Source organism: Scatophagus argus, chromosome 11, assembly GCF_020382885.2.
Source record: "Scatophagus argus isolate fScaArg1 chromosome 11, fScaArg1.pri, whole genome shotgun sequence".
Taxonomy (NCBI): Eukaryota; Metazoa; Chordata; class Actinopteri; family Scatophagidae; genus Scatophagus; species Scatophagus argus.
Genome location: NC_058503.1, coordinates 948,911 through 971,590, shown reverse-complemented (window position 1 = coordinate 971,590; position 22,680 = coordinate 948,911). Strand labels below are relative to the sequence as shown.

At 40.3% G+C, this 22,680-nt stretch overlaps 2 protein-coding genes across 13 annotated transcripts in view; one reads left to right on the top strand and one right to left on the bottom strand.

Annotated features, from left to right (window-relative positions):
- The window catches only part of caska (calcium/calmodulin-dependent serine protein kinase a), a 120,323-nt gene extending 112,666 nt beyond the window's left edge, over positions 1-7,657 (top strand). For all 11 annotated transcript variants that reach the window (XM_046405125.1, XM_046405122.1, XM_046405119.1 and 8 more), the window contains 5 exons: positions 2,644-2,724; positions 2,813-2,893; positions 2,998-3,200; positions 4,717-4,800; positions 6,800-7,657. In XM_046405125.1, the coding sequence (XP_046261081.1) occupies positions 2,644-2,724; positions 2,813-2,893; positions 2,998-3,200; positions 4,717-4,800; positions 6,800-6,976 (626 nt within the window). In that variant the 3' untranslated portion in view covers positions 6,977-7,657. The remainder of the gene's footprint in view (positions 1-2,643; positions 2,725-2,812; positions 2,894-2,997; positions 3,201-4,716; positions 4,801-6,799) is intronic.
- Positions 7,658-12,350: 4,693 nt separating this feature from the next.
- On the bottom strand, positions 12,351-20,899 carry nyx (nyctalopin). 2 transcript variants are annotated; one of them, XM_046404981.1, is made up of 6 exons: positions 20,048-20,899; positions 19,767-19,831; positions 17,990-18,276; positions 16,735-17,039; positions 14,284-14,524; positions 12,351-14,181 (listed from the first exon to the last, which is right to left on the bottom strand). In XM_046404981.1, the coding sequence occupies exons 1-6, from the start codon at positions 20,071-20,073 to the stop codon at positions 13,738-13,740; spliced, it is 1,368 nt and encodes a 455-aa protein (XP_046260937.1). In that variant the 5' UTR covers positions 20,074-20,899; the 3' UTR covers positions 12,351-13,737. The 2 variants fall into 2 exon arrangements, with proteins under 2 accessions (XP_046260937.1, XP_046260936.1); XM_046404980.1 differs by having other exon boundaries at positions 12,352-14,524; positions 20,048-20,896.
- Between the last annotated feature and the right edge of the window lie 1,781 nt (positions 20,900-22,680).

The following is a 22,680-nucleotide window of genomic DNA, read 5'->3' as shown; positions in this document are numbered from 1 at the left end:
CCAAATATGGAGTCTCTGGTATCTTCCCTTCACTCTGTGCAGCTGTTTACTTTGATGCGCCTGTGCAGTCTGAGCAGCAGATGCTCTGCAGCCCTTTGTTGCACAGGAGAGCTCAGTGACTTTTGGGTGTTGTATTTCATTTGTCAGCATCCTGAAATGGTTGCTATATGGAGACTAATGCTTCAGAGGCTGAGAACCAGAGGCAGTGCCAGAATCGTAGGGGTGGCACAAGGGGAACCACCAGTTAAACTAAAGGGGCCACCCAAAAGTGAAATTTTTAACAGTTTTAAGGTAGAGAAGCTGCGTATCATAATGTAGCTAACTTAAGTTTCCAGGAGGACTTCGCTAATCACGTCTATTAAATGTTGTTTAAGAACAGTTTCACATGCAAACAGAGTGAAGACAATCCTAAAGCCCTCAGAAATATGCCGACCAAACTCTTTAATTATATTGTAGTATACATCCCCCCTTGAGCATGGTGATTATGATAGCAATATTAGTAACAATAATAATGGTAGCAGCTGCAGCAGAATAGTAATAGAATTAAAATAGATGATTAAGTTTCAAGCAGGACCGCAGCAGGAGGTCTGACCATGATCCATGGGAACCTGCGAGACGAGAAAGCACAAGGACTCGTGCTAATGCATGCGTTAATGGGACATAAATGTGTGCAGAAGAAGAGGGAGAGGAAGAAAGAGCTCAGTGCGTCATGGGAGGGCCCCCGGTAGTCTAAGCCTATAGCAGCATAACTACCAGCCCTAACTATAAGCTTTATCATAGAGGAAAGTTTTTAGTCTACTCTTAAATATAGAGAGGGTGTCCGCCTCCCAGACCAAAACCGGAAGATGGTTCCATAGCAGAGGAGGTTGATAACTAAAGGCTCTGGTTCCCAATCTACTTTTGAGGACTCTAGGAACCACAAGTAGCCCTGCATTTTGGGAACGCAAAGTTCTGGTGGGATAATAGGGTACAATTAACTCTTTAAGGTATGATGGTGCCTGACCGTTCAGGGCTTTATAAGTGAGGAGGAGAATTTTAAAATCTATCCTGAATTTTACAGGTAGCCAATGTAGAGAAGCCAGAACAGGAGAAATATGGTCTCTCATGCTGGTTCTTGTCAGTAGTCGTGCTGCAGCGTTCTGGATTAGCTGGAGAGTCTTTATGGATTTATTGGGGCAGTCTGATAGAAGGGAGTTACAGTAATCCAGTCTAGAGGTAATGAATGCATGGACTAATTTTTCTGCATCTTTCTGACTCAGGATGTCCCTAATCTTTGTGATACTGCGGAGGTGAAAGAATGCAGTCTTTGAAATATTTGCTATGCTCTCTTCCTGCCTACAACACATTGTGCAGTGAACAGCTCTGTTAGAAAAAATGCACTAATATTATTCATATTGTCTATTCACTCACTAAAGTTGGAATAAAATATCAATCATCTGTACACAGTTGTTTTAAAGAAATAGTTTATTATTTATATTTAGGTGTTTTATCACTGAGTACCAATTTAGGGAGCCAGCATACAATTGAGGTGTACACAGGAGTACCTATGAACCTAGGATTTGCTTTCAGTTCAGTTCCTTGAACACTGAATTTGAATCTACTAACCAGCTGCAAGAGTCAGCTCTTTATGTTCTTGTTTGAAACTGTATATCCCCAGTACTCCTTTCTTCATGTATTTTTTCCTTGTTTTCATTTGAAAACAGATTCTGTAGTTTGTATTGTCATTTTCAATTCGCCACATTCAGTGCTTAAGTTGAGGGCTGCAAGTAACAGTTGTTTCCATTATTGACTGAAGTACAGATTATTTTCTTGATTAATTGTGACAGTAAATTGTAAGAACACAGTGCCCACCATAATTCCTTAGTCCAAGCCGGAACATTTAAATTGAATGTTTAAAGTTACAGATCATAGAAGACGGAAAAAAATGACGAAAATAGCAAATATTCATATTTGATAAGCCAGAACAAAGAATGTTTTGGCATTTCTCCAAAAAACGTATAAATAATAATTATTAAAAATAATTCATTGTCAATCACGATAGTTGACTAATGTCAGCACTGGTTCAGACTTGATGATACTTTTCAATCAGATGTATTCAGAATGAAATCCATCCTTTTCCTTCCTTTTTTACAAAGTAGTCATAGACCTGCAGCGAAAGTGAAAAACAATCCTCACATCAGCAATCAGGTGGAGTTGTTGGATGTAGCCCTCTTTATTCAAGCAGGTGCAGTTGTTGAAAACAACAGGAGTCATTTTGCTTTGATTGGTTGAGTATACAGTATGTTAACTAGCACTGAATTGTATCAGCACATGAACCTCTTTCTCATTGGCTGAATTATTGCCTGCTCAGATTTATTTAATATCACAACACAAAGATTATATTAATCACTCCACAGATCATCTCAGCTTTGTAGCTGTCAATCCCACTCACCGTTTTGGCTTTAGGCTTGTTTCCTCTGAGGTTTTTATTCTGCTTTCGTTTTGACAAACGACCGGACTTCCTGTTGTCTTCAACCGCATATTACCAGATGTGTTTAAGACTCTTTAGTGCACCCTGTTTCCCTTGCTCTATCCAGAGGTCCTGTTTCTTCCAGCAAACCCCACATCAGATCTCCTTACTGTCTTTCACTGTTTCGCTTCCAGTGTTTGACCAACTAGATCTCGTCACATATGAAGAAGTTGTGAAGCTTCCTGATTTCAAGAGGAAAACACTAGTTTTGTTGGGTAAGTTCTGCCAAGCAGAGCAGCAAGAAACAACTTCGTAAGTGTCCTTCATAAGTGACCTCACTGACTGACTGCATGTTTTTGTCAGGTGCCCATGGAGTGGGCAGAAGACACATCAAGAACACACTCATAACCAAACATCCTGACAGATTTGCTTACCCAATCCCACGTAAGACATGCAGTCAAGTTCCTCCACAGAAGTGCACTTATCAGCACCACTACAGATGTCAGGAAAAATAAATGCTCTCTCCTGTGTCTGCTGGTCTCCCACAGACACAACCAGACCTCCAAAGAAGGATGAGGAGAATGGAAAGAACTACTACTTTGTCTCCCATGACCAGATGATGCAGGACATCAGCAACAATGAGTACCTGGAGTACGGCAGCCATGAGGATGCCATGTACGGGACGCGGCTTGAGACGATCAGGAAGATCCACCAACTTGGACTCATAGCTATACTGGACGTGGAGCCTCAGGTGTGTGTGTGTGTGTGTGTGTGTGTGTGTGTGTGTGTGTGGGTGTTAGTGTGCATGCATGCAACCCCTGGCAAAAATGATGGAATCATCGAACTTGAAGGATGTTCATCCAGGTTTTACTTTGCAGCACATAAACAAATCACAGATCTGACACAAAACAAATTTTGTTAAACAGCTGAACATTGTGGCTTTGTGGAGCAGTGCTCAGACAAATCAAATTCAGTTATTTTGTGTATTAGAATTTGTTATTAGGAGTGTTATTACACCTTAACAAGCTGTTGCACTTGGTCCCACTAATTCAGTTCAGTTCAGCTCAGTTCAGTTTATTTATATAGCACCAAATTACGGTTGTCTGAAGACAGTTTTGTTGTGACTTGGGTAATGATTATAAAACTCTTTCAAGATGTAAATCCAACGTGGATATCTGGAGCCTAAGTATAAACAAAATCAGAGAATTATAAAGGGAAAACATGCAGGTGGACCACGGAAGATGTCAAAGTGTCAGGATAGAAAACTAACAGCAAAATGTCTTGAAAATAGAAAATGCACAACCAAACAAATGAAAGACAAATGGGTGGAAATGAGGCTGTAAGAAATTAGCTGAAGGAAATGGACTTTGTGCATAGAAAAACCAAACAAAAACCAATATTAACACCTAAGCAGGAGAAAACAAGGTTACAGTGGGCAAAAGACAAGTAATCATGGAGTGTGGATGATTGGATGAGTGGTGTTCAGTGATGAATCACGTGTGTGCACTGGCCAAGGAGATGATGCAGAATTTTTTATCTGGTGTCACTTCAGTGAAACATATGAAGATGACTGCCTGAAGAAAGTTCCCCCAGTCATTGATGATATGGGGTTGCATGTCAGGTAAAGAACCAGGGGAGATGGCAAGAGTCAGTGCATAGGCGTACACTGACATTTTGCACTCATTTCTCATTCCATCCATTAAAATCACTGTTTTGTGATGAGCAAGTCATTTTTCACGAGTGTCAGAGCTTTTCTTCATGAAAGGCATATCCGTTCTATGACATGGCCAGCAAACAGTCCCGTTCTCCTTCCAAATGACAATTTGTGGTGGAAGTTGAAAAAAATGGTCCATAACAAGACTCCATCCTGCAAAAGGGAGCTGTCAACTGCAATTTGAGAAAGTTGGAACTAGGTTGGTAAAAAAAATATTGTTTTTCTTTAGTCTATACCTCAAAGAGTTCAGGTCACCATGAAGGCTAAAGGAGGTGCAATGAAGCACTGATCGTTTATTTTCTGTGCTGTTCTTGTTGATGATTCCATACTTTCTTCCTCAGCCTGAGTCGTTTCGTATTTTTTTTCTTTGCTTAGTTTGAAAAAATAAAGATTCCAAGTTTGAAGTCTGTCCCACGAAGCCACAGCGTTCAGTAGTTTAACAAGATTTGTTTTGTGTTTTATGTGTGATTTGTTTATTTGCCACAAAGTAAAAAAAGCTGGGTGAACATCCTCCAAATGTGATGATTTTTTGACCTCTAATGTTCTTTGACAGGCCCTGAAGGTCCTGCGTACAGCTGAGTTTGCCCCATATGTGGTCTTTATTGCTGCCCCAACAATCACACCAGGCATCAGTGAGGTAGGAATACACCAACACAAACACACATGTATATTATTCTAACAATTATTGTGTATGTGTCAAAGCCTGATGATATCTCACCGGTCTGTGCCACGGAGCTCCACCTATTTAAAACACATCAGTAAGCCTCATTACCAGGAGCACACACACTGTAGCTTGTTTTGACTCAGTCCCACACAAACTGCCTTGTTGTACAAAATATTCACTTGAGCACCAGATGTGTTTTATCTGCAGTTGTGGTTCATGACAAATGTGCCAAACAACTGCAGTCACCAGCTGTTAAAGGCATTAAACTATATAAACGTGACCTGTTTTATAAGGTTTACATCTCCAGCGTGAATAAATCCCATCTGATGAGGGGTGAAGGGGGGGGACACCCTGGAAAGTGACTGATTTTACATTCTGGCACATTACTGCATTACTACATCACACGGCGTGCATGTGGTCCAGCGGTCTCTCCCTCTGCCTGCTCTTCATGTGTGCATTTGCTTCTCTCATTCTTCTGCACTCGTTTCTTTCTGCATGCTTGTGTTTGTTCGTCTCGCACTTCGCTCAGATGCCCAGGTGGTGTCGAACACTGCCAGTAAGTAAAACCTGACAGGGTAGTGACTCTGTAGTCTTATTTTTAACTACGTTTGTGTGTGTTCCTTGCCATGTGCTTGTTTGTGTGGTTCTAGAGAGTTAGTGCTGCCTTTGCTGTTTCCTGTTTTCTGCTGAGCGAAGGCCCATACACACGGTCCAGTAACATAATATATTGAACAATGATATGTTGTAAAAAGATTTCTTATAGAAGCACTGGTACTTGTTTTTTTCTTTTGTTTTTTGCCATTCCTCTGCGCCGATGAGAGCCGTGACTGTGGGCTTTATGTTTTTAGTTTGTCTGTCTCTCAGTCCTCTTCGCAGTGATGCAACATCTCAGGAATGCCTTGAGAGAATGTCTTCAAATTTGGCACACACATCCACTTGAATTCAAAGATGAAATTATTAGAGTTTGGTGATCAATGGCCAAACATCAGTGTGACTTAATAAAATGCATTTTTTTTTCACACAAATATATAATAGGACAATCAATTGATGAATTTATATATCCAAAAGATCAAAGCTTAACTTCACTCTGACCTAATTTTCTACTAAAACATGTTTCTGTCCATTATTCCACACCATGACTACTGTGTCGTTTTTGCCTTGACTGTTCACATTCATCTTTATATGTGACCCACATCTGTGATCACTGTGAACACATCTGTACCATGACCCTTATTTACAGCAAGCATGCTGCTGAACAACAGTTCATCATCAAAATGAAGAAAACAGTAGTGCAGGCGTTCAGCTCTCGAAGTGTTTGCTCTGGTAACGGTAAAAGTTATTCCTCTCCACTGTCACCAAGTGCTGGCTCGTGGGGTTTTTGTTGGTTCTCTCTGTAACAAAAATTAAATGAATGTTTGGTCTAGACCTGCTATAATTGGAAAGTGTATAAGAGAACTTCTGTTGTGATTTGGCGCTATATAAATAATTTGAATTGAATTGAACTGGTGACGGCAAGAAGGCAAAAAAGGACTTTGATAGGAACTTTTTCCTATGAACGGTATCATTGTTACTGTGATCGTCCATATTTGTCCCCACTGTTGACAGTTGATGAATAATGATGTCATGTAAGCCTGCTTACTGGGAGAAATACCACATGATCTCTGATCTTATTGTTCCCACAGCTGTCACGTTAGCAGGAATCAGAAAAGATCCAATTTCATGTGATTTGGGCCACTTTGTCTGCAATGTGAATGCAGTGTCTTTGGTCACCAAAGCTCCAAACTGGCCACAGGTGGATTTCTGAATTAGAATTGATGACCAAGATTTCACCATGTTTGTCATCGTAGCTTAAACACACACTATATAAGAGCCATAGGAATTTCTCTTTGCACCCTGTGTGTGTTCTCATTTCTCCATCACTCTCTCTACCTTCGTTAGTGTCTAACACCTTCTGTTACTCCTCCCACTCCAGGACGAGTCTCTCCAGCGGCTGCAGAAGGAGTCTGAGATCCTGCAGAAGACGTACACCCACTACTTCGACCAGACCATCATCAACAACGAGATCGACGAGACTATCAGACACCTGGAGGAGTCCATCAGTCTGGTGTGCACTTCTAGCCAGTGGGTTCCTGTGTCCTGGGTCTACTGACCTGCAGCTCCAGCCTCCACTGCCTCCTCCTCTCCTCAGCCAAACTTCCACCTTTCTCTCTTCAAAATAAGAGTAAATACATGAAAAACAATTAACAAATGGTGATGGGAAACCCAGTCTACACTACTTTTGATGGAAAACCCCTTCAGCAAACTGTGAATGCAGCCTTAGGATGAACGCTGCTCAAACAATCTGCAGTTGCCATTTTTGGACTCTTTCCCTGACAGATGACACAGACAATTTGTTGTTTGAAAACAGCATACAGAAGTGAATATTGCCATGTCTGTCCTAGCTAGGAGACAACATTTTGTAGATGTTTGTTTTAAAGAGACAGTACTGTTACCTGTCCTGCAAGCACTCTTCGTCTCCACCACCACCCCTCCCATCACTGTGTGCTGTGGTACTAAACCATCTGTAGAAAGATGCTGTCAGTGGACATTCTGTCCATCAGCGGACTGAAGTAAAAGCACACAGACACACAATGTCTTCTCATCTATAGATCATGTCACCATTCTTCATTGTTGATTCCTGTTCTTCTCTGTAATGCTGAGTTACATTCTCTCATGACTGTGTCCTGTTGTTGGCCTTCGGCAGAGTCACAGTATCACACACACATATGCACCTTTCTACCTACCTACCTACCAGGTACTGTCTGTTCTAAATAAACCCATTAATGTTTTAGAGGTTTGACTGAGGTTATTGTGCATGTGGACATTTGCAAGCTTCTATGTTGTCCCCAGGTGTTTGTGTTTCCCATGTCCCTCTGTAAACCTTTAACAATGAAAAGAAGACAAAATATCTTTCCCAAAAAAAAACATTCCAGCTGTTTGGAAGGCTAAATTCAAGGGAAGTAAGAAAGGACAAGAAAATAAATAAATAAATAAATAAATAAACATGAACTACGGCAGAGCCCGAGGTTGACTTGACGCCTATGCACATCCCTCGCATTTTGAGTGACATTTTTAAATCACAGATTTCTAAAAAGATTTTTTAACGAATTAAATTAAATCGATTTTCCTCTTGATTTGTCATGCTCAAAGAATGGAACAATTTCACTATATTCCTCATTTACCATTTCAGAAATGTGATGTCCAGGAGTTTCAGTGTTTCAATCAAGTTTTTAAATGGATGAGATGAAAAGCTATTTTTATTCTGAAACTGTGTGACTGTCTGCAGAGGAAGTGTACACTGTTCATTCTGCAGAGGTGACTACTTGGCAAGCGAATAAGAGGCAGTGTGTGCATCTGAATAACCATGTACATGAGTATAACAGACTGACATACAATTGCCCTTGTGTAAATGACTCTGCAATGACAAAGGTTCTTCAGTATGAACAGTTTTTAAAATATATTTCCTTTTGTGTGTCGGAAAGTGAAGCTGGGAGTGGCTCCTTTGTTTTCCTTTGCACACGAAGCCTGACATGAACGATGTCTCCTTCCCAAAGTCCAGACTGATCAGGTGTGGGTGTCACAAAGCAACTCAGTGACAATCCAGATTCACCACTGTTACACTGTCACAAAGCTGGTTATCACCTGTGAAATGGGCACTTTTCATCTCACTCACATGGAAATGTCCGAATCATCTTCACAGGACTTTAATAAGATAAGTAGAATTTTATTTTCTATAGACTGATTTTTATGTGTTTTCCATATGGACACACTTTTTGCATCACGATAAACAAGCTTTAATGAGTAAGCAGGCAGTTCTTACTATTGATCCCTACTAGTACTGTACTTGTACAGTTTGAGGTATCTGGGTATTTCCATCTCATATGTGATATTTCATGTACTCCAGTACATACTAAGTTCACTTTCATAAACAAAATATATGACCAGTTTATAAAATCTGTTCCATTTTTATAATACATGAAAATACTGAAAAGAATTGAAAACAGTTCAGATTCTCTCCATCTTAAGCAAATACAACGGTAATTTACAACAGTAGCTTGGTTGAATGTTAGTGCAGTAATTGAGACGCAGGGTACGAGTATTAATACGAGATTAATACTAGGAATCCTGTCTGACATTAAGTAAACGATTAGTGTGTTCTGTCTATTTTATGGCCAATCATTATTCATTCTCTCTGTGCAGTCACCTCTCTGTGCTCACAGATGCAAAGTATGGCTATACTAAATAATCCATCCATCCATCATCTTCCGTTTTATCCAGGACCAGGTCGCGTGGACAGCAGCTTGAGCAGGGATGCCCAGACTTCCCTCTCCCCAGACACTTCCTCCAGCTCTTCCAGATGGACCCCAATGCGTTTCCCAGGCCAGTCGAGTGACACATAGTCCCCCCACGTGTCCTGAGTCTTCTTCGGGGGCCTCCATCCAAAATAGATGCCCGAGCCACCTCAACTGGCTCCTCTCAATGTGGAGGAGCAGCGGTTTTACTCTGAGCTCCTCTCAGGTGACAGAACTCGTCATCCTATCTCTAAGGGAGCGCCCCGCCACCCTGCGGAGGAAGCTCATTTCGGCCGTTGGTATCCGAGATCTCGTTCTTTCGGTCAAGACCCAAAAATAACTACCACTTTAAGGTGGGGGTTCAAGGGAAATACTTCCCTGAGTTATGTACATAATCACATTGCTTGTTTTGTTCAAGAATCAAAATTCTCTTTGTTTTATCATAGCAGACCATCAAATAATAAAAATAGTTCTAAGAAGAAGAAAGTGAGTTCTGAGAAACAAGAAACATTTTTTTGCTTAAGAAATAATAAGTATATAATAATAATAATAAAACAATTCATAGGTTAATCTCTTCCTATCAACTTATCTTCCAATAATAGAGGCCGCTGTGTCATTTTATAGATCAGTTGTGATTCTACACATCCATAAAATTTACACACTCCTCTTTGTTGTGGAGCACACTTGAGCTGACATTTTTTAGTCAATTGTTTGATCAGTCAATCAACAGAAAATTATGTTGAATGATATGATGACATGATAATAAATTAATCATTTGTCTTTCGAGACAAAATTACAAAATCTTAAGAAACGTGGACATTTTGCTGCTTTCCCTCACCTTATGAAGGATTGTTAATCAAACAAAACAACATCACAGGAGCCTATCCCGGCTAACTACAGGCGAGAGGCGGGGTTCACCCTGGACTGGTCGCCAGTCAATCACAGGGCTGACACACAAAGACGGACAACCACACGTTCTCACATTCACACCTAGGGGCAATGTAGAGTAGCCAATTAACCTAATGTAGTGAGTTGCAGTAATCCAGCCTAGAAGTAACGAAAGCATGGACAAGTTTTTCAGCATCACTCTGAGAGAGGACGCTCCTAATCTTAGCGATATTACGGAGGTGAAAAAAGGCGGTCTTAGAGGTCTGTTTAATGTGATGGATAAATGACACGTCCTGATCGAAGATAACACTGAGGTTCCTCGCAGTCGTACTGGAGGCCAACGTAATGCCGTCCAGAGAGATTATCAACTATTCTAGTTCTAAGGTGTTTGGGGCCTAGAACAATGACCTCAGTTTTGTCTGAGTTTAATAATAAAAAATTGGAAGTCATCCAGTCCTTTATGTCCTTAAGACATGCCTGGAGTCTGGCTAACAGCTCTGTTTCTTCAGGCTTTAAGGATAAGTACAGCTGAGTGTCATCAGCATAACAATGAAAGTTTATGCCATGTTTCTGAATAATATTTCCTAGAGGGAGCATGTATAAGGTGAACAGGATCGACACAAGCACTGAACCTTGTGGAACACCGAGGCTAACCCTTATATATGAAGAGGAAACATCATTAATGTGAACAAAGTGAAATCTGTTAAATATGATTTGAGCCAGCGTAGCGCAGTCCCGGTGATCCTAGTCTCATGTTCTAATCTGTGTAATAAAATGTGATCTACTGTGTCGAAAGCAGCACTGAGATCCAGTAGAACAAGTATGGAGACAAGTCTGTGGTCTGATGCCATGAGGAGGTCATTTGTGACTTTAACCAGTGCTGTTTCTGTGCTGTGATGGGCTCTGAAACCAGACTGAAACACTTCAAACAGACTGTTCCTGTGTAGGTGATCAGTTAACTTATTTTGCAACCACTCTTTCAAGTATTTTAGACAAAAATGGGAGGTTGGATATCGGCCTATAGTTTGCTAAGATGTCTGGGTCAAGTGAAGGTTTTTTAAGTAAAGGTCTAATGACAGCAGTTTTAAACGCCTGTGGTACATAACCTGTTGTTAAAGACAAGTTGATCTGATCTAAGAGGGAAACGCCAATCAAGGGAAAGACGTCCTTGAGGAGCTTAGTTGGGATGGGGTCTAAGAGACATGTAGTTGGGTTAGATTTGTTAATGCTGGAAGTCAGCTCAGGGAGGTCTATGGGCAGGAAGCTGTCCAGAGATGGAGAAGGATTAAAAGAGGTTTCTGGCAGTATATTGGCTATTGTGGGGAGATCTTTATTGATTTTTTTTTTATTTTATACCAGGGAGCTAGCTATATCTAAAACTGTGTGTAAAGTGGCTGCAGTGTTGTTGACAAAGCAATCAATTTCTGCAGGAGTAATGCGTACGCTCTGTTTTACTGGTACATGGTGCTGATGGAAGCTGTGATGGGATTGCATCCCTAAATCTGTCTACGGTATTCTCAGAGAGGCATCTGGTATAGTAAACCTTATTGTTCTTTTCTGTAAAGTCTGTTAGAGTTAGCTCAAAAGTTAGAAGTGAATGGTCTGAAAGGAGAGGGTTTTGAGGGACAACTAACAGGTTCTTAGTTTCTAGGCCGTAGGTGAGAACCAGATCGAGTGTGTGATTATGACAGTGTGTTGGTTCATTTACTATCTGAAGGAAACCTATTGAATCTAAGAGTAAGTCTTAAGACTGTCAGAGTCAACATCCATATGAATGTTAAAGTCACCTGCTATAATGACTTTATCTGTACTGAGCACTAAACTAGATAAGAAGTCAGAAAACTCAGACAGGAACTCTGAGTAAGCAGCAGCAGGTGGGCGATACACAACAGCTAATAAAACTGGCTTTTCTGACTTCCAGTTTTGGTGAGACAGGCTGAGAGTGATAGTTAATATAACCAGATGGAGTTAATTCGTTTAAACTAACATACTCTTCATCCCGTAACCAAGTCTCAGTGGGACAGAATATATCCGACTGATGATCAATAATTAGATCACTGACTAGGTGGGATTTAGAGTGGAGGGATCGTATATTTAATAATCCGCATCTGATTGTCCTATTTTTTGGTTCTAAATAACCGCTAGTGTGTATTTTTGTGAGGTTATTTTGATTAACACTTCTTAAATTTTGTGCTAGTTGGACTATGGGAGGACGAGGCACTGACACTATTTCTATGGGATCATTAAACTTAGTATTACTGTGTTCATTTATATTTTTATTTATTTTACTTTTAACAAAGGGCGGCAGTCCCACAGAAGCAGCAGAGAAGAAGACAGCGACTCTGCCTCTAACCAGCCTCTTACACTCAGCCTAATACTGCATTAATCTGCATACTGGCCTGGTTCTTTAACTGGTGTTCACTGAATCACATCCACTTGAAACAACTCACTGAGCAGTCATGTCAGAAGTTCAACAGCAATTTTTTATTTATAAAAATATATCACGAGACAGTGTTGTGTCTAATAACCTGACCACTGGCAGCCAAACTACTTACATTCACTAGGGTAAAAAGAAAGCAGTGGTTGGTATTAGAGCAGGGATATTTTTCACCTTTTTTTCACCTACACAGAGCACAATGTGTATATATAATATATTTTAGACTTTGCAGTATGCAGAATATGTTGCAAATTAAGAACGGTTTATTTATTTGAAATGTAACATACCTGAAAACATTTTTCATTCCAAAGAAAATAAACATGCTTTGACAGTATTTCCTCCCCCATCCACAATCTGCCATATGGAAATCACACCACCAGTCCTCCTGTATTGGAAAAGATCATGTCCATAAGTGGAAATTGATCCATTCTAGGATGCAAAAGCAATGAGAAAGTCGCTCCATTACATTGTAGCATAGACAAGCAGCAATGACACTGAGCTGCATGCAATAAGAAGATTAATGCATTTATGGAAAAGCTGCAGACCTACATTTAGAGTTGAATGAACAGAACTAAGCAGAGAGGACATCTGTTTAGAAGATAAATACATGGGCTCTTATCTCCTTTAACTTTGCATCTAGATGAGAATGATGTGCAATAAAAGACTCATAACCAACTATGTAATGCTATGAATATCACATAAAGTTAATTATAATGGAGTATTATGCAAGAAAAGGTGTAGGTTCACATACACATTTTCACCACATTGCCACTATAATCCACAGTTTGAAATCACACCCGCCTCAGACTGCAGAAATGAATCCTGCAGTCATACAGCTTTGGCATAGCAATTTATGAATGAGGAAAAGATATGCATCAGACATGGACAGACTGGAATTTCTCTTATCATATCATATGTCAATATCATAGATTATTGTATATAAACAGCTCATGTGAAAATAAATTCCTCAATGGAAATGTCAGTCTTTTTCTGAACACAGCTGGAAATATTTAGTTTGCCACAGCTGGATTTCAGCAAAGAAACAAAACCATATCCTATGTTTGGCATGTTTGACTCGCACCAGTGACCACACATGCAAGGAAGAGAATTCCTTTGTACTTTCTTAGATAAATATCTTTTATCTCATCTGCAATTTGAAAAACTATTCCCTGTTCTTTCAGGGCCAGGAGGCAAACCCCATTTCCACAGTTCTCATGTGCAAGAAAAACAGACATGAATATCTGGCTGGCCAATCTAACCAAAGATGAGCCACACTACAAGGACCCAGAGAAGTGATTGGTTTGCCTGGGCTTGTTGCCCTTGGATCCCTGCAGAGAGCTGGCCATCCTCTGGCACTAGCAAGGTCCCATTGCGGAGGCTCTCTGTACTGTTCCCCATCTCCTCCCTGAGCTCCTGTTGTAGCAGCTTGGAAATGAGGCTGTTGAAGCGGTTCTCTGTGGTTGAGATAATCTCTGAGGTGGCGGTGGTTAAGTTCAGCTCAACAGGGTCTACGCATGTGCCGTTCACCTTGGGGAAGACCACCTCGCTAAGATCCAACCCTGCAACAGAGGAAGGAGAGGCACAAGGGATGTCCCTCACCAGCTTGTAGTTTTCCATCCACTCCTTCAGCCACTCCAGGGAGCAGTCACACTCCCAGGGATTTCTGAAGAGGTAGAGGCGACCCAGGAAATAGATGGGCTGGAAAACAGGGAAGGGAAGGTTGGTGAGGTTGTTGCTGTTCAAGTGGAGTGTGATTAGGCTGGTTAGATTCTCAAAAGTTCCTTCCTCGATGTATAGCACCTGGTTTCTGTCCAGGTACAGGACCTCCAGCTCCACCAAGTCACTGAACCAGGTCTTGGACACATTAGTCAACTGGTTACCCCCAAGGTTGAGCATCTTGAGGCGGCTAAGGCCTTTAAAAGCAAGCCGTGGCAGATCAGACAGCAAGTTGTCATTCAGGTAGAAGTTCTCCAACTGCACAAGGTCCTGGAAAGCCTGGTCATGGATCACGTTGATGCGGTTCTCCTGGAGGTTCAGGTACCTGCAATAAGAAAACAGACATATTTAAAATGCTGAGCTAAGGACTCTAGGGTAATTTTTTTCACAATAAGCCCTTCATAGTGCAACAAAGATAGCTCAAGGAATTAGTCCTTTTTAATATAGTAAACAAAAAACAATACAAAGATAATTTATTTAATGTTTTACATCAGCCTTTCTTTGTAGTTATTTGTTTGTAAATGTATGCTTACTCTGTATTTGATGCTAGTAACGATTCAAACAAGTAGGGACAGTCACAAAAGACTGGGAAAATTTTGTACTGTTTGGAAAACAGAGTAATTGATACAGGTGATAACATCATGGTTGGGCATGAAAATGGCATCCTTGAAAGGCTCAGTCGTTCACAAGCAAGGATGGGGACAGGTTCACCACTATGTCAAACACATGATTGTAGAATGGATATAACTACCTGCTCTCAGAAACACTTTGTAAGTTGGCTGTCGATAAAATTAGTTGGTTAAAAACTAATGTCTGCTCATGTCATTATCCACCTGCTGTTCATTTGCACAGTTTACCTCACCTACTTGCACTATACTTCCACCCTGCACTACCTCACTTTAGGACTACCTCCAGCACCATATTTATTTTACTTATTTTATTTTGTTTTACCTTATTCTATTTTATTTTATTTTATTCTACTATTATATGTTATTCGTTATGTTCTATGTATGCACCAATCACCAAGACAAATTCCTAGTAATGTGAAACCTCTCCACTTACATGGCAATAAAGTCAATTCTGATTCTGATTCTGATTCTGGTTTGCACAATGACTGCGGGCGGCACGGTGGTGCAGTGGTCGAATCCCAGTCTGGGCCCTTCTACGTGGAGTTTGCATGTTCTCCCTGTGCCTGCGTGGGTTTTCTCCGGGTACTCCGGCTTCCTCCCACAATACCAAAAACATGCACATTAGGTTAATTGGCTACTCTAAATTGCCCCTAGGTGTGAGTGTGAGAGTGTGTGGTTGTCTGTCTTTGTGTGTTGGCCCTGCGATTGACTGGCGACCAGTCCAGGGTGAACCCCGCCTCTCGCCCGTAGTCAGCTGGGATAGGCTCCAGCTCCCCCGCGACCCTGACGGATAAGCGGTATAGAAAATGGATGGATGGATGGACAATGACTGCATTGCGCTTTTACTTTACATTTTACACAACCTCCCAAAATTTTAGGAATCAGGACTGGACAACAACAAAGACTAATGTTCTTTTAATCAAAAAACATATTTCAACATCAAAAAGCAAAAACCCGAAATGTACCGCAAGAGAATAATAATGCAGGATGGAAATAACTGAGCTGCAGCAAAGATACCGAAACCCTCCTTTCCAGGCTCTTTAGCAGGTCACAAGACAACACAAGACCAAGCGCAAACACCCAAGAAAGAGACGTGCAACAGCAGCCCAAGAAAGTGGTATCTCAGAGGATTGGGCTGGTGTTATGGTGGATTTTTCTTTGATCACAAAGGTATAGATTCATTTCTAAAACAGGCTCACTAATTTCCTGAAACAGGAGGGCACTGCAGTTTTTTAGTAAATGTTATTGCAACACGAGAAAACAGGAGTGGATTTACTTGATATTGACACACTTTACATTTGTATGCTAGTGACAGCACAATATATTAAATGGGAGGAGCTAACCTGCATTTGAGGGCATAACAGTTAATTAGTTTCTTACCCAGTGCACCTTTGGAGTTGTAGTTGACTTCTCTCTTTACTTCTTTTCTTTTTCTGTATTCAGGCTTATACTTTTCACTTCTTCTCAAAGCTGTTTTCTAATGCAGTGGCTCATCTTTTGTAGGCAAATGATGATTGAACTGAAGAGGTATTTTGTCCATACAAGTCTTGAAACTTTGGAACACCTGCACTTTGAGTAGCCAGTCATCTACAGTTTTCACTGTCTATGCCAAAACAGATTAGGATTTTTTTTTAGGAAAAACTGCCTTTTAGAAGGCAGAAACCTCGTAGCAGACCCCGACTCAGTCTCTCTCACTAGGAGAGAAGGTCTTTACAGGATTTTCAAATTTTTTATGAGCCTTTGTGTCAATAAAAAGTGGAGATTTAAGGAGATGATGATATCATGTCCATAGATCAGGGCTACTTAACTAAATACTGTTAATTACTCTAAATCATATAATAACATATAACTAACTCAATAGCCAGTGAGATAGCGTTACATGATCTACTTTGAGTCTGTGACTTACTTGAGGTTACTCAGGCCCAGCAAGGAGTTGTATGCAACTGCCTCTATCTTGTTCCTCTCCAGGTAGATGTGAGTCAGATTCTCCATGCCTCTGATGGCTCCAGGGATCCTCCTGAAGTTGTTTTGAAAGCACAACAGCTCCTTCAGCGCTGTTTGCTCTATGAAGATGCGGTCAGGGATGTTGAAGAGGTTACAGTCTGACAAGTCAAGGCGCATCAGTTTCTTCAGGCCTGTGAATGTTCGTGTATGAAGATAACTGATGTACTCGTTGTGTGCCATTTTCAGGTTCACTAAGTTAGAGAGGCCCTGCAGGACAGAGATTCAGTTGAATATTCAGAATTGAATACATATGTTTACAAGGTACTGTTTAATTTACAAGACCTTAAATTAAAGCTACTATCAAGAAAGCTTGAATTGCATCTTGCCAAGTATTTCTGGAAGAGGCAGTTCATTCCCAAAATCCCACTCAAAGCTAGCAGTAGTTAGTTAATCATGTTTATAGCTTTGGTTTTATTTGCTCAGGTTTGGAGGCAAATGGAGTTACATGAAGTTAATGAATGGAGTTTTACAGTAAAGCACTAAAAAAAGATCAAATCTTTACAAATTTTACATCTTTGGTACAAAACACTATATAGTATTATGCAAGAAATAATACTATATAGTATATAGTACTATACTATATAAATATTCAAAAAAAAGAAAGAAAGATTCACTTCCATTGTTGTGTCAAGGTAAATAAAACCAAAACTATTTATAGTGCTGGATGTCAGTCTGGGTAAGGAAGAAGATGTTGTTTTGCAACATGGATGAAGTGTTTACCGTTGCATTTTTAAATGCTTTTGCTATTTCTCATGAGCTCCAACTTGAGTTACAGTTATTGAACACTGTAACAGTTGCTATGCATCATTTGCAATAAAATCTAGACAATAATGCAGCTTTGACAAGAGGTGCATGCTCTCTGTTTTCCAGTCTATCTATAACACACGCCACAAACACACACACACACACACACACACACACACACACAGAGGACAGAACAAAATGTGCTGACTGTTTACAGTATCCAAGAAAACACAGCTTAAGCAACAGCTACAACTCTTTTTCAAAAAGTCTAAGGAACAGTAAATTAAATTACAAAACAAATAATTGAAAAAAGGGACAGATAAGACTTTTTTAACCACATATTCCTAACTCTTAACTACCTCTATTTCCCATTAAGAGGAAAAAAAATGCAATCAAACTGAACACAAGCAGACCTTGAAGGCCCCAGGGGTAATAAAGGAGATGTTGTTGTGGTCCAGAGAGAGAGACCTGAGGGAGGGCAGGGTACCAAAGGCCCTCTCTGCCAGGAACTTGAGTCTGTTCTTTTCCAGGTTGATGGCAGAGGCCTCACAGGGAAACTCTTTGGGCAGCTCAACCAGGCCAGAGCGATCACACAGCACGCTGCAACTCTTCTCCTGTGTGCAGGAGCAGGATGCTGGACAGGCCCGAACACATGCCCAGCGGGCCACCACCGCCTGGGGCAGCAGGCACAGCACAGAGACTGAAAGCAAAATTGAGAGGGAACACGAATATCAACATGAAAACCCTGCAGTCAGCACAAAATATATGCTGCAAGGAACCAGTAGAGCCGGACAAACGATAATATATCTTTCTTCAAAAACCAGTATTCAGGCTTGAGTGCTTTTAATATAGTGACTGTCCATTGCTCCCTGTAATTCATATTCTACTGCAACACTATTTGATTACTAGTTTTTAAGAAAAATACTCCCAAAACAAATGGGTGTTATTTGTTTTCAAACAAGCTGGATTTCAAGATCTGACTTAACTGATTCATTCCCTCTGTCACTAAAGCTGAAAACATTTCCCCCCTCCTTTCAACACACTGTGACTGTATTTCCATCGATCTGTAACTAACTGGGCGTACGAGTAACAAAAGGAGTCAGCTTAAATGTGTTGGTGTAACAATGGTAAAGAACATATACAGTATATGGTGTATGTTTTTCAATAATACGAGAATGAGACTCAGCTTTATTTCCTAAGAATGTTTACACATAAGAGATAACAGCTAAGAACAAGTACAACAAAGCTGAACAAATTAAGGTAGAGAGTAGACAGGACAGTCATGTACACACACATGTGTGTGTGTGATCAAAATTGGAGAACAGTAACCATTGCAAAAAAAAGAAATTGCAAAAGAAGATTACACCTAAAATTTTTGAGAGTTACAGCTCTCAAAAATTAGTAGGAAGTGTAGAGGCCCTTGCTTTGACTGACTTGCTTTGGTTAACTTCTCTGGCAATGGCTGAAAGGGTCATCCCTTCGGTCTACATTTGGACAACCTGCTGTCGTAGGGTTTCAGTCACTTTAGAGCAGCTCACAATCTTGCAAGGTCAGTGAAAATTCTAATCCTAACAGGAATGCTGACAGTTGAATTGGGTTTGTGAGATGAAATTAGTACCTGGTGCCAAATTAGCACCACTAACTGGGAGGTATCTGAAATTCCATCCATCCATCTTCTATACCAGCTTTATCTGTCAGGGTTGTATATATACATATATCGACAAATACATACATATCAGTTCCTCTAATGCGTGAGTTACATTGAATGGCAGTTTGAAGGCTAAACCGTCTCTTCTCCAACTGCTGTTGAAACGGTGATGTGATTAAGAAAGAGCAGCTTACATCAGAGATTAGGCCCACAACAATAGGTATTGTCTGTGCCTGGGATTTCACCTTTCATCCAGTTTACTTGAGCTCAGGTTCAGTTCTGCCTTTTAGTCTGATCAATCAGTCAATAGCTTGTTGTCGATGAAGAGTATTTGATGAAGGCAAACCCAAATTTCTGGATGATTTATTGAAAGAAATCTTTATGTTCAGGAGTAGACCAACTGGAGCTACATTGTTAATTATTATTATATGGGAATTTACAGTGTGAGGAAATATTTTTTTCACCAAGCCAGTATGGACTGTGAGACCATTTTTATAGCCAAGGCGGAAAAAAAACAGTCGAGTGAAGGGATTGAAACTGACCAGTGAAAGTGATGACAGTCATTACTGTAGTCTCTCGTCTGGGGCATGCCAGGATTAACAGAGGTCTGAAATAGCATAAAAAGAGGACAGCAGGACTTAATGTTGAACTGTTCTGAATTGTATAGATATGTGTCAAAAACAGTGATCCAGGTTCGAGGACATAGTTCTACTTTAACTGGAGAAACATGCAGTTAAAGTCATATATAATCTTGATGGAAGCTCATTTATAGTAACTGCTAGAAACTTTAGAAAGTCAAGATACAGAAATGGAAACAACATACCTGTAGATCTTTCCAGACAGTTGCATCCATGTGTATTAAAGGTCACTGTCCAAATGCTGGTGTTTGTGCATGTGTCCATCCTGTCTATCTCCCAGCAGTCTGCACAGCACACCTTCCGTGGCATAACTGAGCAGGCTTACAAGATGCTTCTGTCTGACAGAGGTCTGCAGCAAAAGTGTATGCAGTTGGTTTTTACACTTCACCCTCCCCCCCTTTACTGTGTGTGTGTTCATGTTCCATCATACACACAAACACAAAGACACACATACACACCAAAAAAGCCATCTCTTAATGGCAGTCAAATCCCCTGGATGGAGTGATGGAGGAAAGGATAGAGATGGGCGGTTCACAGGATTACAGAAATAAAACGAAGCTCTCAGATCAAATCACTGGGACACAGTGGTAACTTAAACACACACCGATTACACCCTATCAACACACAAAGACACACACAGAGAATGAACTAGAACGTAAAACTTAGCAGAAATGCAGATGCTGAAATAGATTAGGGGATCAACATGCCATCATTAGTGTGATCTGATGAGAAAGGCGATCAATACATCATCTTTCTCCTGAGAGCTGAACATGTTCACCTGATGTGAACGTCCCTAAAACCTCAAAGTGACATAGAAATTATACAACAGGGTTTTAATGGGTGTCACTGGCTGTGTAGTTATAAAACCTACTCAGCACATTAGGGACCATATGACCTTTCAAAAGTAACATGAAAACCTCCTGAAATTGGGGTAAACACGTTTTTCATTCAGAATGAAAGATATAAAACCACCATTTTGTCTTCTCTTCCTAAAAACCCAAACACAGATGGCTGAAGTCCATCTGTAGAGGCATAAAATACAGGTCGGCTTTTTGCTATTCATTTACCCTTACTTAACCAGAATGAGTCTCAAAAAAAAAAACAAAAACACATCAACTAAAATTTCAACACACATGCCTTACCATAATCTGTGCACATCTGATTACAAGACACCATATCAAGATAGTGACAAAACTTTTGGATTTGGGAGTCATGTGGGAAATTCAGCTCACAAGGTCTGACTGCAATATTTCTTAGGCCATAACACACAACACTACACTAACATATAATCATTATACTGATCAGGTATAACATTATGAAGACCTAATATTGAGTAGGTCCCCTTTTGCCACCAAAACACCCTTGACCCATCGAGGCATGGACTCCACTAGACCTTTGAGGGTGTGTCATAGTACCTGGCACCAAGACATCAGCAGCAGACGAAGCAGCAGTAAGTTGCAAGGTGGGGCCTCCATGGATGAGACTTGTTTTTCCAGCACATCCCACAGATGCTCGATTGGACTGAGATCTAGAGAATTTGGAGGTCAAGTCACATGTTGTTGCGTTCCTCAAACCATTCTTGAAACATTTTTGCAGTGTGGCAAGGCACATTATCCTGCTGAAAGACGCCACTGAAATCAGGGAATACTGTTTCCATTAAGGGGTGTACTTGGTCAGTTGGATGAAGCAGGATTGGACAATTTTTTTGACTTGTGGGGGGTCAAAGCTGAGGTTTGTTAATGTCTAACACATATTTATTGCTAAATGTGTGCTAATTTTCACTGTGCTCAATGAAAATCTGATTTTAATAGGCAGAGCCAGTATAAATCATTTGTGACCAATACTGGTTCAATATGCAGCACCTTCAATCGTGGTGTGGAAACTAGAAGCCCCCACTATACAAACACTGAGGATAGACTTTACAGTGAAGTCATTGTGTCCAGTACTTAAACTGAACAATTAAAAAAAAAAAATTTAAATACAAATTGTTATAATTTTCATATAATTTTTAATTTTTAATAAAGGAGGAAAACTAGGTGGCATTCTAAGGATTTTAATTCTAATATCTTTTTGTGCAAAACCATGTCAGACAGACAGTAGAGAATCTTCCTCAGTGCCTTGTAGAATGGATCGTTAAGTTAAATGGAATGCAGCCAACATTTACCTCAGTACTTTTACTACTGTAGCATGTCAGAATGTCTTCTGTGAAAAAGGCACAAAGTGAGAAACAGGCAAGGCATTTAGTGTTTATTCATTTCCAAAGGTGTTGGATGGGTTGAAGGCAAGGATCTGTGCAGGCCAGTCTAGTTCTTCTACACCAAATGAAAAAAAACCCCAAAACATTAAATCTAGTGTGTAGTGTGCATCAATTTAGTGTTGTATTTTTTATGAAACATGGAAAAAAAAAAATCACAGACATTCTGTATTCACTCTCAGTAACTGCAGGATTTAAGAGATTGCATTGCCCAGAGTTTTTTTTTTAATTTTGTCTTTGTAAAACCTATTCGGCACCCGCAAATAATGAATGTGTTGATGTGAATCTGCAAATGGGCATAGTGAGTTTTATTGCTATTTAACATGATTCCAACAGAGGGCGCTGCTGATATTTTGATTGGACTAAAGGCTTCAAGGTGACTCTAGCTCACTCACCTTTTGCACAACAGTCGCTCATCGAAGAATCGGCAATAAAATTTAGCTAAGGCTGTCATACAAATTCACGAAACGGAGCACTTTTCTCCGATGGTGAATTTTTAAATATTGCATGTTAGCTAATAGAGTGCCCAAAGGCTAGTTCGACAACATTCCACTTTCTTTGCCC

Bases quoted from the DNA above. Each gene is read 5' to 3' on its own strand.
- nyx (XM_046404980.1), bottom strand. From the start codon at position 20,073: ATGCAACTGTCTGGAAAGATCTACAG. The intron at 19,832-20,047 runs GTATGTTGTTTC...ATGCTATTTCAG, and splicing joins CTGTCTGGAAAGATCTACAG to ACCTCTGTTAATCCTGGCAT. The intron at 14,525-16,734 runs GTAAGTCACAGA...TTCTTATTGCAG, and splicing joins CTGGGCCTGAGTAACCTCAA to GTACCTGAACCTCCAGGAGA.